At 41.5% G+C, this 17,954-nt stretch overlaps 1 protein-coding gene across 4 annotated transcripts; it reads right to left on the bottom strand.

The window, feature by feature from the left end:
• Positions 1-1,491: 1,491 nt before the first annotated feature.
• zmp:0000000991 (mucin-5AC) lies at positions 1,492-16,460 on the bottom strand. 4 transcript variants are annotated; one of them, XM_019354839.2, is made up of 6 exons: positions 16,137-16,449; positions 12,869-12,944; positions 11,285-11,403; positions 11,002-11,152; positions 8,210-8,255; positions 1,492-7,478 (listed from the first exon to the last, which is right to left on the bottom strand). In XM_019354839.2, the coding sequence occupies exon 6, from the start codon at positions 6,016-6,018 to the stop codon at positions 2,266-2,268; it is 3,753 nt and encodes a 1,250-aa protein (XP_019210384.1). In that variant the 5' UTR covers positions 6,019-7,478; positions 8,210-8,255; positions 11,002-11,152; positions 11,285-11,403; positions 12,869-12,944; positions 16,137-16,449; the 3' UTR covers positions 1,492-2,265. The 4 variants fall into 4 exon arrangements, with proteins under 4 accessions (XP_019210384.1, XP_019210383.1, XP_019210385.1 ...); XM_019354838.2 differs by lacking the exon at positions 12,869-12,944 and adding an exon at positions 10,086-10,234; XM_019354840.2 differs by lacking the exon at positions 12,869-12,944 and having other exon boundaries at positions 16,137-16,460.
• Between the last annotated feature and the right edge of the window lie 1,494 nt (positions 16,461-17,954).

The raw sequence follows: 17,954 nt of genomic DNA, 5'->3' as shown, positions 1-17,954 counted from the left end.
CAGGGTCAAAGTAAATGTATTAATTACATGATATACAGGTTACTTACCGTACAACATAATCTTATAAAGAAAACAATAGAAGAAAAAACAATATTATTGTAACTGAAACCGTTTCCAAAGCAGTCCTTCTCGTTTGTTAACCTCTGCTGAATAGCTGCACCTGCAGTAACAAAACATTCTCCTGTTTGATGCCAACACGGCTGCGTCCATGCTGGAGCTCCATATTAAAGAGACCAAAACATGTTTGCTTATTGTCAGGTGCAACCTAACACTGCTCCCACGTGTGATCTGCAGCTCTCATACCAAACAGCCTGCAGCCACTCTGAGTATCGAGATGCCTACAGTGACTCAGATCTTCATTTTTCCGTTGCAGATCCCAGACATTCATGCGGGCCTACACTGTAGGCGTAACCTTCCTAATGGCGGTGCAGTGGTGAGCTCTGCGGTTTCAGACATGCATTTTCTCTCTGTACCTGTGTGGGCTTCCTTGGTGCTCTTTTTCCACAGTCCAAAACGTGCATATTAGGTTAACCAGTGATTCTAAGTTGGTCATAGGTGGAAAGTTAAGTGTATAGAACAGTGTGCCTTTATGTGTCTGAGGAGGTTAATGTTTGGCTTGTAGTCTAAAACTCTTTGTGTGGTCTGTGAGGCTAAGGAAGTCCAATATAAATACAGTCCCCTGTACTGAACATCTAAAAAAAGAAAACATTGATTATTGTAGATACTGACCCTTTACACCCTTGGTGTACAATTACACTTCCTCCCGTACACTCCCATGTGCAACGGCCTGATTCAGCGCTTTAATACTAATTTAAACTTTATCAGTTAGACTCTTATCTGTGTCTTTATCAGCTAGTTCTAGGCCTGACTTTGCTCTGGGCGAGGCCATTGTCTGAAAAAGGCGTTTCACCTCCTTTTTACACTTTCCCCTTTTATGACATAAGATGGAAAACCACATTCAAGTGCTCTGAACAGTATGACACACGACGTGAAGCAGCCATGCCCTTCCCTGGTGATGTCATGGCTAATAACACAAAGCAGATTGTGGCATCTTAGTGAGAGTCTCTCCGGGAAAAATTCGGCATACATGGGAGAGGAAGTCTGGGATACAAGTACACTGCCAGCAAGAACTCTAATGGATGTTTTATCTAATGATCAACACACAGTGTGTTGACAACAAAAGGAAACACCCGCTTGAACAATGTGTGACCGTTGAACAGCCCCACCTAGAGCACACATTATTTTAAGAAGATAGCATCCACCAAAGCGCTGATTAATTTGATCACTGACATTCCCTACAGACTGGAATTCAGAACCAAATCTTTTGTCATGCGAATTATCAACATACCTTTTCACTTAAAGCATGTGAGCACTGCAATAGACAAAACTAATGACTCAAGGACAAATCATGCCGATGATGGTTATATAATCTGACATATGTGGGAACAACAAAAGTGTAACAAGGTGATGAGAAATCCCCAGAACATCAGGTCTTGTTAGAAATATTACATTTATTTATAAAATAGATATATTAAGAATTTATCACTGTGCAAATAAGAGCAGGCACCGTATAGAGCACTTTATAAGGGTTGAAAACAAATGTTAATCATATCAAGATTATATTTCATCCCTAAGTACAAAAAAAATCATTTTAAACCAACACTCTGCCTGTTTTGAAAAAAAAAGTGCTATGAAAATATCAGCTTTACGATTAGAACATTTACCAAAAACTAATTTCATTTCTTAAACATAGCAGAACAGAGATGATGGAATATTATATGACAGCACATTTATCCACGTTACCTAAGTACTTATTGCTACCTACCAGGATGAAATGCAAACCTAAAGACTTGTGCAAAAAGCCTAAGCTTACAGAGTAGTTTGTTCTTTGAAACAACTACAAAGATACAGCATATACCTCACTAATGCCATGCGACACTCAAACTATAAATGTCTATTTGTTATCCAGGAATTACAGCTCTGCATTCAAATACAACATATGGTACAAACTTATGCTGATAATCCATGCTTACTTGTATTGTGTATATTTTACCCTGACCACAACAACCACTTCCGAAAACCAAATCATGCAGGATACCCGGTGTCCCGACTGACCTCAGGTCTCAACAGAGTGAAAAAACAAAAAAAAACAAAAGCAGGAGAGATGCAGATGTCATTACACACCAAAAGATTACAGCACCTCCTTTATCCCCCTCCCTCATGGATGTTTCAGAAACTTGCATTTTTAAAGCACTTGTTCTGCTTTTACAGTTCTGTCTCTTTTTCTCCCTCATCATCTGTTTCTAAGTAGTATTCGTCATCAGTTGTTGTGTCCGAGCTGCTGTCTGATGACTCATCAAAGGTGCTAAGGCTGGATACATAACCTCTGGAGGGCAAATGCCCCCTGGACTGGCTGTCCCCCGGCTGTAGTACTCCTGGCGAGCTAGGAAAGGTAGGAGAGGAAAGGCTGGGTGGTTTGGACATGCGCCTGGACACTGGTGACAGAGGAGGTGTTGGAGGAGGGGTGGGCGGGGCCTCTGCATCCCACAAAAACTGGCAAATGTTCATGTTTGGGCTCCGGAGGTGAGCAGGCTTGGAAGCTGTAGCATTTACATGTTGAGGAGAGTCTCCAGAGCTCCAGTTTGCCAAGCACCTGGTCAGCGATCGAGGCAAAGATCTTGATCGCATTTTACCTGGATCACTTGGGAAATATGATTTTCGACCATCCTCAGAAGCCTGGAAGTCATACACTGTGCTCCAATCAGATTTGACAGACCACTGATCAAAATCTCCACTATTTTCTCCACAAGAGAAGGCAGACTGAGAGAGGTCACCCACACTCATGAATCTGGATCCTGTGGAAATACGTCCCGGTCCAGAGGGTCGACTGGAGAGAACAGAACTCACAGAAAAGGACTTCCCAGGCTCAATGCCATACTTTAAGTCTGCATAAGAGGATGCCAAGTTTTCATTGTCATGTCCTGGGCTCACACATGGAGGACCTACGGATGCCCGGCTTTTTCTCGGAACTCCCAAGCTGATCCCTTCTCCGTGCTCACACGGAGAGGAGGATTCTCTGCGGCGGTGCAGCTTTGGGCTGTAGAAGACGCTGTCGTCTGTTACATCAGACGAGGAAAGTGGGGACATTGGTGAAAGAGAGGAGAAGGGAGAGAATGGGCTCCTGGGGCTAGGTGTGGACCTCCTGAATGAAGCTGGAAAAGCGGGACTTCTACTGGGACTTGGATCTCTGGAAGAGAGGCTTGTTGCTTTATAATCTACTTGGTCTTGTTCAAGGTCTAACTGGTCAACTGTTGGACCGTGGACTGTCAGATAAACTGGGGCTTTCTTTTCAGAAATTTGTTCTGCACAAGCATTTTGCATGTCATGGTCCGTTTCTAGAGATGATTTTTCGGTCCAGCTGGAGCGCTGATTTCCAACTTTTGTGTTTCCAGCAGCCGAGGACGGTATCAGAATGTATCTATCTTGCGTCCACCTGTTCGAAGCCTGTGTGTCCAGATTGTCGTTCAGCACCATTACTTTCTCTGGCACTGTTTCCTCTGGAATTTTGCTACTCTCAACACTCACATCGCTCACATCGCTTGATCCGCTAACAGAAGGTGCTTGTGAGGTTGACCATCTAGTGCTTAATTTTTGCTTTAGTTTGCTAAAGACTTGATCCACTTTGTTGTTACTCTTGGCCCTGTCTGACTCTGACCTCGTCAAACTGGAGTTTGGTGTACTGACGCTCTTCTTCAGTGCAAATCGGCTTCTCTTTGTGTTTTGTTCATTATTAACGTCTACTGAGAAAAACCTGCTTTTCCCCATTATAGTCTCCTTCATGCTTTTGCTGGAGTCTTCTGTCTCCCGGGACTGACTCTCTGTTGAGCTGCTGCTGCTGGAGCTCTGACCTGAATGACGACATGGTTCACCTGCTGCTCCCTTACTCTGGCCTGTCAGCGATTGTTGACTAAACTTGGTCTCCACGGAAACCGGCGTGTTATTGGTATGCTGTAAAGCATTAGGTGTGGTTTTTTTTGTGGCTGTCGATGCATCTACTTTGGATTTAAGGCTGTAAACCAGTGTCTCAGTTACGTATGTCGAGCTGTCTGCCTTATCACCTTGCAGGGAAGGAGGTCTGATGTGAATTCTGTTGTCTACAAGTAATAGCTTTCGCTCTTGGCCTTTATCTCCGCTGTTATTGTTGCTTGCTCGATCAGTTTCTGAAACCTCAACATTTGGACTTTCTTGTTTGGGAGGTTTCTTTTGGAGGGGTAAGGACAGGGAAAGGGAGGGTCTGGGAGGAGACATAGGAGGTTTGGATGTGGATAAGGTCATGACTGAAACTGGGTCAGTATTTACAGAGAGATTTGGGGTGTAATTTGACTGGGAGGGTTGTGAGAAGAGGGTTGGTCTGGTTGTTCTCGTATTTGTCTCCCCTTGTGTCATCCTTGCAGACATGAGCGTGGAGTAAGGAGGAGAGCTATAACGAACCTTATAGCCACTTGAAAAGTCAGGAGGGAGGGAGAGAGGAGCTGAAGTACGGCACTGAACTGTGCCAGATTCCACTGATAGTGTCCTTTCATGCCTTGGTGTGGGCAAGTCCTGTCTTCCCTGGTTAAAAATCATTGTATCACCAGCTCTTTGCTTGTTTCGCTCAAACTCCCTGAATGCTAAATCAGCCGAGTCAGATGATAAGGATCTATACTTTCCTGGTTTCTCCACCTCAATGCTGGAGGTCTTGGGTTTAGGGGGAGAAACAGAAGAACTTGTTGAACTGCTCGATCTCAGAAAGGAGAAGATGGATGGAGCATTTCGCAGGTACTTAGATGTGGCTTGAGGGGTCGCTTGGACTTCTGACGACTCTGGCTTCTCCACAGCGGTGGACTCTGACTGTTGCAGATCCACCGAGTCATCCCATGTCACTCTTCTCACTTTCTTTTTCTCAAGTTTCATTGGCTCTTTCTCTGAGCTGCTGGAAAATTTCCCTTCTTTTTTAGGGCTTGAAGTTTCTGAAGTGGGGTTGGTAATAACTGGGGTTGCAGGAGGCGTTAGGAGAGCGGAGACAGTGGCAGAGGTAGGAGAGGTAATGGCGGAGGTGACAGCAGGACTGAGAAGGGAAGAACTTGAGGCAGTGGTGGCTGCAGGGTGGCTGCCAGTGTCAAAGGAAGAGGAGTTGGAAGCAGTGGCGCTATAATCTTTTTTGGAGACAGAACTGACTGTGGAAATCAGGCTGGACACAGTTTTAGGGTGGAAAGGTTTAGGAATGGAAGCATAACTTCTTTCAAATCCAAGAGGTGTGGCAGAGGAATTGTTGGTAAATTTTGTTTTCTGGGACAAAGAGCCAGTGGAGGTTGTATATGCCGAGGTATGAATATTGGTCTGAGAAGGAACTGACTGAGAGTGGTAGGAAGGACTACTTTTCATTTTTGAGGTTTGGGGACCAGAGGTATTTTGAGATGTATGAACTTTACCATTGACAGTACTGGTGAAATCAAGAGAGAGCGGTGTGCTGGTAAACCTCTGTGAGTCTACGCTGTGAGGAGGCATGGGGGTGTTGTTGGGTTTGGGTGGAAAATAATTATTTTTGTACTTGCTGCTGGTCTCTGTGGGTGTATCTGAGCTCCTAGGATTTTGCAAAGCAGATGGTAACTCAGACATATTTGCTGTATATGAACTATCGGTTAAATCATATTTGCCTGGATCTTTAGGTTGACTCAGTGTTGTTTGTGCTGTAGCTCTGCTAATTTTAGAACTAGACAAAACATCTGGCACACTGGGCGGCTTTGGGTATTCTCTGTTGTTTACATTTGAGCTATACTGGTCCTTGACAGACCTGTGCAAATCACGGTCAGGTGAATTCCCAGCATTTCTTTGTCCGAGATGGCGAGTTCCTCCCTGTGCCCTCATAAAAAGGTTCATATTACCTGTGCAAACTGACTCTGCTGTGTTATTGTTGTCTCTGTTGTTGTTGACCGGACTACCCCTGCTTTTGTTATCAGGCTGACTTGAAGATGTCATGTCACTATTATTATTGGAGGGTGGAAGTAAGGTTGTGTTTGGCTTGTCTTTGTTGTTGGTTGTGTCTTTTGGGGTGAAAGGGAAACTGCTTTCCTGGGTAACTTGCTTCCACCAGGAAGTCTGTTTCAGCGTGGTTCTTTTAGGAAAGGACTGGGTTTTCACTTGGGCAGAAGAGTCAAATGGGGGCTGTCTGGACAAGGAGACTGGGGTCTCTGAAAGTAGAGTTTTACTTCTGCCCCCTGTAGTTCTGTTGACTTTCTGATGGTCCTTTACCTAAAAATGTCTGTGAGGATGTGAGACTGGACTGAATCCTATTTATTGTCTGAGACTGTTGGGCAAAGGGTTTTGCCGTCTGCATTTTTGTCCACTGGTAAAGGTGCAAAGATGAACCTGTCAGAGGTGCTCTGCTCTCTCAGGCTGGAGGGTGATGGGGAAAGGACAGGGCTAGCTTCAGTTGTCCTGTAAGAAATAGATGATGGAGAGAGGAGCGGCTTTGGCCTCTCTTGTTCATTACTATTGAGAAAGCTCTGAGAGAGGGGTGTTGTGAATAATTTTCCATTCTGATCACTTGGAAAACTGCTCAGAGGGGAGGTTGCATTGAGATTCTTGCCACCGATGTTGCCTCTCCTTAAAGAAAGAAGTACGTTGCTGGTTGTTGGTTTGGAGCTTGAAGATGAGTGTCCGCCTTGATGGACAGTTTGTGGATTTCGCCTTTGTTCATGTTGGCTCTGCGATACAGAGGCACTGGTAGCTAAAGCGCTTAAAGAACCTCTGTCTATTTTTCTATTGTCCATCCTTCCTGAGTTCACATCCAAAGAAACAGTTTTAATCATTTCCCTTTTAGATTCTAAGCTCAAAGGATCACTTTTAGTTGACCAGCCCACTGTGTTCCTCCTGAGATCTGAAAATGGAGGCCTCAGTTGGGTTCCCAGTCCACCTGTTAAGCCCCTCTCCACACCATGTTGGCTCTGAGTCTGCTGAAAACCACGGTTTGCTGCAGCACATGTCCCATCTTGCGTAATTCCCTGGGCTTCAGAGCTGCCGGTTCCATCAAATCTTTTGGAACGTCGCAGTCGGCCACTCCAGTGAGGAGCGAGAACCGTGACCACTGAGGAAGACAACATGGTTCTGGGCGGGTCAGCTAACTCCTGAAGACGGTCTGCAAGGCCTTTTGTACGGTCCTGTATATTTCCCTCTGACTCAGCTCGAGTTAGAGATCCAGTGTAAGTCCTTGGTTGTGATCCAAATGAAAGTCTGTGCAAGGCATTACGCTTATGTGTCCCAAAGTCACTATTTGAAAAAGCCTGAGTTCTGCTCAAGTCCCTGGTAATCTCCAGTTCATTGCAATTAGCAGTGATGACCTTGTCTTTCTCCTTGGCTGGAAATGGTATTGCCTCTGACAATCGATAGATGCTGGGTGCCTCTATAGAGGTTTGTGATGCAGACGTTCTTCCATTAATCTGTTAAAATAAAAACTTTTACTGACAGGACCCACTTATTGCATACCAAATTACAATGTTCTGAACACCTGCCATCACCAACACTTAAAATCTTAATACTTAATAATATTTGTTACATAAATAAAAAAGTTCTACAAAACAATTCCTATGACCCATCCTAGGATATTCAATAACATATATTTGCATTTGCTTAGCTGTATCATTAAAGCCCAATGATTTTCATATTCACATTAAACTTCAGCTTATCATATAATACCAATGCAAATTCTGTGCACAGGAATGTAAAAAGCTTTCTAACTTTGACAGCTAGTAATCAATGGTAGCGGCTTCTCAGAATTTTAAATTGCCTGCACTGAGGCCAAAGCTTTTCTTGAGTGTCTGTTCCCATGCAGTAGTTATTTAAGAGATTCAATCCTTGACAAACAGGTTATTTTGAAAGACATGAAAGACTAGCAGGGAAACACACACACAAGGAAGAAAAACACACCCTGTCACTTATAACTGTTAAAATAACAATTAATCTAAAACCATATTTTTAACATGGTGTCACCATTGCTTTATGTGACTTTTCAAAGATTTTTAAACACTATAAACTTCTGATCTGTACTTTTGATTAGATTCTGGATTCTGGATCAGTGGGAGTAAAGTTTGAATTTCACATTTGCTCTACACCAGCTTTTACACTGTGTGTGTGTGTAATGTGCTTGATTCTGTTAGACTGTGGTCTTTACCTGAAAACTGCTGTCCTTGGTCTCAACTCGCTGTGGTTCAATCAATCTGTTGATACAAAGAGAAGACACAGTGTATTAGATTTCTGGCTGCATGCTGCAGCTGCAACATTTCTCTGAAAAAGGAAACTGAGACATTGTCACAACTTTCTAAAATAATGCACTTTTTTAGTGTTGCAGTGCAAACTTTGTTGCATACAAATACACACACAACTGGGGCAATCTTTGATTTTGTTAGTGGTGACTGTGCGGTGTAAACTTATTTTTTTTGGTGGGATAAAGAAAAAATGTGGAAACTAATGAGATGTCTCAGCATTAAACACTCACAACTGCTACAAGTCTCATTTCTGAATGTCAGACGGTCCAACTGTTTTTAGTGAAACATTAGAGGGATTAGATCTAGAATTTGCCACAGCAATGCTGATCGACGGGAACGTTCACATTCCTCACATCAGTCACCCTCTCTAAACACGACTTTCTCACCGGCAGATGTAAACTAAAGTCACACCTACTAAGCAATCATGCAAAGACTTATTTACTTTTTTAATTTGATGTGGAACACGTTGTACAAGTACAGTTCACACACAAGTTGTCTATATAAGGCCATGTTGGACTGACATGAGCGCAGGTAACTAGCACACAGTGAAAGGGGGCGTGCCTTTGACATAACCAATAAAGCCTGTTTGATCTGAGACCTCTGCTGACAGGCTTATCTTATTCTAATAAAAACCTGACACAATGTTATAAGCAGCTATTATATAATGTTAGATTAACCTATCGAAAAAGTAAATATTTCCTGAGGCAAAACCAAGGCAACAAGTTTCACCTAAAATAACCTCAGATTCTCCCGCATGACTGATTTAAGGAAGTTTCTCTGTATAACAAATGAAACCACAGGTAGATGATTAATAACACATCTCACATTAACTTTGAGAATGTAAATACAGACTTCCACATAGGATTGCAAGAGCTATACATCTTCTCTTCTCTACCGAATTCCAGAGCAAAGACTGTTTAAAATATTATAAAACAAGAAAAACAAGAAAAACAATGCATTCGTACTACTGAGACATAAGCTAACACACTTTATTAAGCGTACTTCTGCGTTTATGCAAACACTTGACTCTTCCGGGTCCTTTGTCACAGACTGAAGAATGCAGACACAGCTCGGTTACTGATTGACAGGATGTTGTAAATCGAGGGATTTAAATGTCTGAACAACGATTAGTGGCAGGTGTTCCTCTTTGCAGACCTCAGAAACTGTTTGTGGGATGTAGATTTACTGCTTATTAGGAGACACACTTTAGCAAAATTTAGGGAAGATCAGTTGAGCAGCGATACACCTCAAAACACACAAGGAATCAAATCCCAGGGTTCCCTGATATGTCTCAGTCATTTCAAACTGAGCTAAAGGCTCTGCCCAGGGGCGTGTCTAAAAGGGGGGCATAGGGTGGCACTAGTCCCTCCCTGAAACACTTTTGCTTCATTTAAGTATTTACATGCTCTATATTTGTGTAATTTGTGTAATATTGCATTATAGATCAAGTTATATAGCTTTTACTTAAGTTAAAAAAAACGTTTCCACGTTGCAAAACAACTATCCATCACAGTACTGTTTAAATTCTTATTCAGCTCCACTTTTCACATAACAAATCTACAACAGGACGCAAGTCTGTGTATGAGCTTGAAAATTGTGGTTTCTACACCAGTTTTCCACACTTGTTAATGTCATACAGTAGGCCTGCATTTAACCATTATTTTGGTAGTCGACTAATCTGCTAATTTTTCTTTGATTAGTTGATTAGGCAATGATCTTTTCAATAACTCTGTTCTCCCCTTCATGTTGGCAAACCTCCTGTTCTAGGTTCTAGTACCTCACCTGCTCAAGCCTGTCCACCTGTGAGATCACCCTGTTGTCTCGTCCCATGCTAACGATGCTAAAGATGCTCTCTGTCAAGACTTCAGACATTTCAGAGGTGCAGTGAGCCTCTTTACAGGACAAACTCATCTATACACCTTTGCTTAATACTAGTAAAACAGAACAAAACAGAATTAGAAAAGACCATCACTAATTAATAATAACTAAGAATTTGTTTGCATAGCATAGTGTCTCAGATGGTGTAGTGTTCGAAGCCATTTAACTATTTACTGATTATATGTATAATTAATTACTGATATGGTCCAACCCACAGATTAACGACCTAACGTTAAATGGAAGAGGTTTACTATTCAGAATATACGCTAATATTAATGTGAGAAAAAAACCCCAAACAAACTAGGAGGCAGAGTAGCTAATCCTATTTAATGCTTTACTATCACATTTCACTCATTAGCTAACAAAACTGAAAAACTGTGTTCACATGGCAAGCATCATCCACGGGAAGTTTCCGACAGGTAGGCTAACATAAACACTACTGTACAAACATTTACATGAACAGGGTATAAATGCGATGCACTAAATTAGCTCTCTAAAACTGAAACTGAACCATTCATAGTTGATGTCATAGCTCCAGGGAGCCAGCGTTTTAAAAAGCTCATTACAAAAACACATTTAGATGGTATTTGTATATGATGTGTCGACAATAAGAATTTGTCCAGATGAATTTTTATACACGACGTCATCGATTATAGCGACAAATTGTTGCAGCCTTGTCATACAGACAGATGGGGAGTAACTTGATTATGGGATGCTGTCCTGAATGCCAGAACAGAACTGACGTGTGCTCCAGAAACAAAGTGTCTAAATGAATCTGTAATCAAGGCCAGTCGGTAAATGTATCCCTTCTCTTGCTTACCTGTAAAAACTCTTGCTTTGTTTTATGCCTGGATTAGTGGAGAGTCTGAGGACGTGGCAGGAGGTGAAGCTGGACTGCTGGACCTGGATATCTGCACCACCTGAAGAAGAAGTTTGGTCCTTTCTTAGCTCGTCTGCTGTCAATATTAGTGCTGCAACACATTCAGAATTCAGTGATTATGAGGTGTTTACAGCTGAAACCGAAAACAGAAGAGATTCTTGACTTTAAAAAAAGAATGTTTTAATAGATATATATTAAATGTGCGTATGGAGTGACGTTTCACCTTTGTGTGTTTCCTTCTGTGTGATTGCTGTTTGGTGAGAAAACTGCTCAGCTGGGCGTTTGTCACCATGGTGTTCCTCCTGCTTGAATGTTTCACCAAATGTTTCATCTTGTTGTTCTCTAAAAATAAATAAATACATGAACAAATGAAAACTTTAATTGATGCAAAATAACTAAACTTGAACTCGAATATTCTATTTTTGACTTTGAAACATTTTTTTGTAATAATGTCAATTCAGCACTGTGACACCGAGAACAGGCTCTGCAGCAAAGACAGCCTTCCCGGTTGTGCTCCAAAAAAAACAGATAAAGATAACTAAGTGCTTTTGTCAACAGCTCCATCAGTGGTTTCATATCTACCCACCAGCAGTCACAGGAAGTTAAGGAGTATTTATCCTAAACTGGATTTCACACAACACCCTACAACTACCTACAGACTCAAAAATAAAGAAAAGAAGCGATGTGATTCCCCCCTTTAGTATGATGATGACTAAAAGCAGCATCACCAGACTGACACAATATTACTGCAATATTTTTTAACCAAAGTTATGACATTATTTAAATTTTTTAACAATTTGCGATTTGCTTAGCATTGCAATGATCTATATCCCGATTTATCACCTATTTCCAAGTGCAAATTATGTCCATTATTTTTTTATGGAAAAAGAGATTGAACTACAGACTGACAGTGACAATCTTTACTTCCTTGATTAGTATTTTTCTCAAAATGACATTAGACCAGAGTGAGACATGCTCTTCATATTTTGCTGGAGCCAACATGACATCTTTTCCTGTCCACTCAAAAGTCTAAAACTCAAAAAGAGAGCCATATTTATTTTCTTTTGGTCTGCTGTAATCCAGTTTCTGCAGCATGAAATCAAACAGAGAACTGAAGACGGAAGGAAATTCAAGCAGCCATGCTTCTCTCATCTCATCATTCCGGCAGTGCTGGACCGATAAGCAGTGGTTATATAACTATTCGGCATCTCGTTCCACACTTTCTGTTACAACCAGGGTACAGAGCTAACACACCCACTCACTCACTCACTCAAACATGCATATGCACATTTACTGCCGCAACCCAACGCTGAACCCACGCTGGCGTGCCAACTACCGATCACGATGATGACACCAGAACAAAGATGAGGCGGTTACTGAAACAGAAATGTACGTGTCGCTGCAACCTTTGTTCGGTAAACAGAACAAACGAAATGGCAACAATTATCTCTTACAGGACATTCTGAGATCACTTTCTCTATTTTTATTGCATTCAGCAGTTTGGGAGTGGATGGAAATTGTTGCTTAGGAGTCTTTATGTAACCTGTGGTGCTTTTTGTGATCACAAAATGAAGCCCTTTGATTTTTTTTTCTTTGTAATAACATGGCACATCATAGAAAGCTGTAGCTCTCACTATCCACCTTGCCTTCAGGGGCCACTCATTGGCCTCATTAGAGTGCTGGGAGGCGATTATAAAAGCCTGCCACGACATGACATGAGAGAGGAGCGGAGAGAAAAGAGAAGAGGAACGCAGGGAAGAAGATCTTCGCGCTCTTCTACAGCATTTTAGTGCCAAAGATAACACACCTTGAGTGAACCCCAACCAGCTGCAGAACTCTTCCCACATCACGGCTGTGTCAGTGCTTATCAACCTGTAAGAGCCCTGTGTGATAAGTGACAGGTCTGTGATTAGTGACCACAAGCACGAGACCTAATTTAGAAAGTATATTTTTAGTTTATGTGACTAGTGAAAGGTATATGCCTTTTCTTTTAATCATTATCGGAATCACTAGCTCCGTGGTTACGTAAACGTGTGGATTTGTCCACATGAGGACGAAGGTACAGCCTGAAGACTGCAGTCACACAAACTGCTGAAGTAATCATGAAATCGATTGAGCACTCCGGTGCTTCTAGACCACTACCAGCACGTAGCTCCATTAACTCTCTGAGGTCTAAGTTGTCATAGGTGAACCATAACCCTGTATTTTGGAGAAAGGTGAAACAAACTTAAAAAAAGATGCGCATGGTTTTAGGTGGATGTCACTTTGAATGGATATTTTGTTTGTTCCCTGATGGCCAAGAGTTAGGACAGGGACATCAAACTCATCATCACATACAGCCTACGGTGATCTTAAATGAGTCGGATTAATTCACAAATTATTCACAGCAACAGTTACACCGATGTCCTTTATATTAAAACATAAAACATAAGATAATATAAGAAAAATAAATCAAATTTTGAGAAATGGTGATGTAATAAATGAAAGAAATCTGTCAGCATGATTCTTTGGGGCTTAAATTGTAAACAAATGTATAAAATTACAGTTATAATAATAATAAAAAAAAAATATAATTATAAAAAAGAACTCTTTTGTGAATCACTGAAAATGTTTGCTTTTAAACCCAATGTAAATAAATGAATAACAGAAATTTTTTACAGCTTTTCTGTGGGACAAATTGGAGTCATTGCTTGGCCCCTGGGCCTTATGTTTGACACCCCTGACTTAGGAGAACAATTCAATTAATTCAATAAAAACATAAATTACATAATCTGATCGGCCAGGGATACAGTAGGGTTAGGCATGGCGTTGTCACGGGCTAAATCTTCACTGTTCCCTTTCAATAGATGGAATTGCTGCCATGTAATAGCTCAAAACTAAGGTAGTTATTTCCTCTGTTTATTGAGCGTATCCTGGATATCAGTTCTGGGTAAAATCGGCCCGGCTGCTTACTGATAGAACAATGTGTGTTGACATGCTGAAATACCTCACCTACGAGGCATCCCTGAGGCGTCCTATTCAGAAATCCCAATCATCTCAACTTGTATTTCACTGGGAATTTTATTTTATTTTTTAAATTTATTTCTTTGTTTTTCATAAAATTAAATGACTGGAAAAATTATCGTTATTGGCATCAGATATTGGCTGCCCTACAAAAACCACGTACTGCCTCAGAATTTCACAATTTGTGCATTCCTAAATTATTGTCTTTGAATAATTAAAAAAAACTGTGGCAAGTCTTCACACATCCCCAGCTGTCACTGGGTAGTTTTGTTCAGCCACGAAACACTCCAAATGTGAACAATTCAAGATGTAAGAAATGCCAAATGCTTAGTATTCGTACTTTTGAAAAGATGACTTGAAAACGTCTTTGCTGAACTAAATATTGGTCTGTGCGGACAGGCCCCAGCACCGTAGAATGCTGTAGTTAAAAAATGGATGGATTTGAATCCATGTTGAATAACTGAAGTTGTTTTCAACTGCAATTTTTCAAATTGCTTATTGCTTATTCAACTTAAAGATGGTGTAATTTTTTTGCTAACAAAAAGACAAATTTGACTATTTTTTTCAGTTTAGCAGAGCTCTTTTAAAACTCTTCAGGAAGCCCTTATAAATGCATGAAATAATAAATCTATAACCTCACGTGTAGGCATCAGCGACCTCTGATCACCTGTCTGCAGACGCACAATGCTCGTGCTACCCCGTGCTGTGAATTGGGACTCTGTTTGTTTTGATGGCTTTGCGAGCTGATGAGTAATGCAATCGTAATCCGTGAGAGACTTTTTGAGCCACAGCGTTGTGCACAGAGACTCTCGTAAAATTATGTTGGTGTGTTCCCTTCACTTTAGGTCAGCTTTGCTGTGGGTGTGCGTCCATATCTGCCAACTAACACTTACATAACCGCAAGGATCCAAGTGTGGGTGTGAGCTCAGCACTGACAATCACATGTGATGCTCCAACTCCAGCAAATGATTTACACCTCAAACTTCTATTTCAGGTTCACCGAAAGACAACTTAATCACTTTGCCTGCATGCAAAGTTGGCCGAGACAAAGTGAGACTTGTTCTTTTGCTGCCACGCCTCGAGTCCCTGTCAGATTTCCAGTGGTGCTGTTTATTTTTCAGCCCATAGGTAGGAATACAGTGGATAGACTTAAGAGGAATTAGCAGGAGGATGTGGAGATAAACAGAGGCAGAGCCGTGGACATGCACAGGCAGCAGGAGTGTGTGTGTCTCAGAGTGAACTCAGGGCCTGGGTGTGCATGTATGAGCTCGCCTGTTAAGACTGAGAAGCTGAGCTGCACAGAAGTACAACACTGATGATGCCACAGTGTGTGGTTTAGTTTAGTCAATGACAAAGGCATACACCCACACACTGTATAAAAAGCAGCACAGCTTGATAACGCAGTGAATTCATAAATGCATTCAGTAAAAAAAGGAAGAAGCATAAATCCTATGCTCAAAAGCTCCTTTCATTACATTCTGCACTCAGCCTTTAGAAATATGCTTGAGCCCAGTCGTGTCACGTTTCATGAGTAAGAAAAAGAGCGTGTCACCAACCAAACCCTGTTCAAAACTCTAACGCCCTGCATCCAATCACCCTAACGGAGCTTTACACGGTCGTTACATCAATATGACGTCGTCATTTATACAAAACAGCACATAACACACAATAATTACTGATATTACTTTTCTTCAAAAAGTTCCACCAGCCTCTTTACTCTGTTTAAAGCAGCAGGTGGGCGCGAAACAGCTGTAAACCACGTATAAAAGGCGAAATGAGTGAAATATCTCAGTGCCGAATACGACGCAATAATGTAATAAATGTTGAGAAGGCTTCTCTCGGCTGTCAGGTGTTTGTGTGTTTCCAGGACATCGCCGCTTCTGTAAAAATGAATGTTTTTTAAACGCGGTTCGGTACTGAGGCTTCTCTCTCCTCTCGCTTCGCAGTTAAGCAGGCAAAACGAGGCTAACACGGCGTACAGGAGCGGCTAACATGTCGTTTTAAAAGCCTGATAAATACAAGATAAACACAAAGTGGTTGGTAAAGTTGACTTTCAGGAGCTTTCCACCTACCTTGCAGTTGTAGCCCGTGTCGTTGTAGCTGCTGCTGGTGGTGGTGTCCCGTACAGAGGCGTAGCTGTCTCTCCTCCTACAACTCTGAGCGCCAGCGCTCCTGCGTCACTTGTTGACATCCTATTTTAACCGGTTCAGTAAGCCTTCAGCATTCAGGCTGGATTTAGAGAACATCTTAAAAATGTGGTGCGGAATTTAGTCCAAATTTCCCTTGAGAACAGCCCAGGTACCCGTGACAGGGAGAGCCACTCACTGCTGGTTAAAGGTCAACTCTTCTCATGACGGACAGGTGAGCGGCGGGCAAATGAGCCCGGGCAAACAGGCCTGCTGCTGAGGCTCTTATCTAGAAACGTCACCCACTTGGATCATTTCCTTCTCTGGTCACTTTGAGAAAAAAAAATTGCCATTAATGCTTTCTGGCAGGATGCCCTGGAGGCACACCTGAACAAAGAAGGAAAAGTACTTTTACAAGGCCTTCTGTCCGGGGCGTTTGCAGGATTTTTTTTTAATGGGGTGACAGAACAAAGAAGAAAGAGAAATCTGAATAGTTGATCAGAAATTGAGTGTACAGTAGAAAAATTGGTTGGCAAAATTTCAGGCTCATGTGCAGCCTTGTGCCCTTATACAGTTTACTTAAATGAAAGTCATAATCCTGCTTAAGTGGCCTAACATTACAAATGTCCATAAAAATGTCCTCAAACGAATCTAATTTAAGGTGGAGCCGCCCCCCTATGCCCAAACTCCTGAACACACCCCTGCATTCTGCAGACCCTGTGCTATGTGGTAGAGGTGGGGCAGATTGATCCAAATATCGAAGGCATGGATACTAACCTGGTATTGGTATCAGATAGGATCGATACATTGTTTCTGACTAAGTTCAGTATGTAGCCCACTGAACTGTGTTACATTTAATAGTTTTTTTTTGGAAATGAAAAAATATACTTCAAACAGACACTATTGTGTGCTGTCACATCTATTGTATTTATAGCCTATAGCACATATAAATAACAAGTCTCAAAATACATGAAAAGCTAAAAGGTGTGGTTAACTAATTGTTGTGAGAAGTAAAAGCAACAGTGATTTTGTGGTCGTTAAAATGTTCAGAAATTTGCAAACTGTTGATGATTCATCTCACAAATAATGTGAATAACTCAAGTGAATAACTTGAGGTTATTTTTGATACAAAAACACACACTTAGGTTTATTCTTTCAAATGCTTTGAAAAATAGTATTGCAGTCATTTTTCCAGTTGCAGTCGGTCCTTGGGTTTTTCCAAAGAGGTGTTCTGGGTGATTTGTTCTCTCACCTGACAACAGTTTTCTCTTTCTATTTCTTTGCAAAATCATTTCACATGTGGCTTTTCTGGTTTTTGTTGTTGATTTACTGTTCGTCCTTTCAGGCTCACAGCTTTCACACCAACTGCCAGAAACAGTTTCAGCATGGATAACAGCATCATCTTCCTGCTCTTGTTGCAACATTTTGTTGCCCATGTGATAAGGAATGCAGGAGGCTGTTGTTTGTACAAGGATCAAAGTGAAAATGTAACTTTACTGGTGTCAATCAAGACATAAAACCAAAAGCAAAATATTAAAATAAGCTGCAAAAGGTCTGGTTAGTGGGCTAAAACCTCAAAAGAGTAGAACCAGTTTCAGTATAAATTAAAGGTGCATTGTTAAAAATCTCACCACTAGATGTCAGTAGTTCACTGTCAGCTAAATTTTATTTTCTTACCCCTGCCAAGTGCATAATCCTATCTACAGTAGCTGCTGTAGGACAAATAAGTGGCTGCCATTCATCTGTAGTGAGTTAGGTTGTCAG

The sequence above is a fragment of the Oreochromis niloticus genome, linkage group LG9, assembly GCF_001858045.2.
Source record: "Oreochromis niloticus isolate F11D_XX linkage group LG9, O_niloticus_UMD_NMBU, whole genome shotgun sequence".
Lineage (NCBI taxonomy): Eukaryota > Metazoa > Chordata > Actinopteri > Cichliformes > Cichlidae > Oreochromis > Oreochromis niloticus.
The sequence above is the reverse complement of the archived record's forward strand: the minus strand, read 5'-3'. Positions and strand labels throughout refer to the sequence as shown.

Bases quoted from the DNA above. Each gene is read 5' to 3' on its own strand.
- zmp:0000000991 (XM_019354839.2), bottom strand. From the start codon at position 6,018: ATGACATCTTCAAGTCAGCCTGATAACAAAAGCAGGGGTAGTCCGGTC.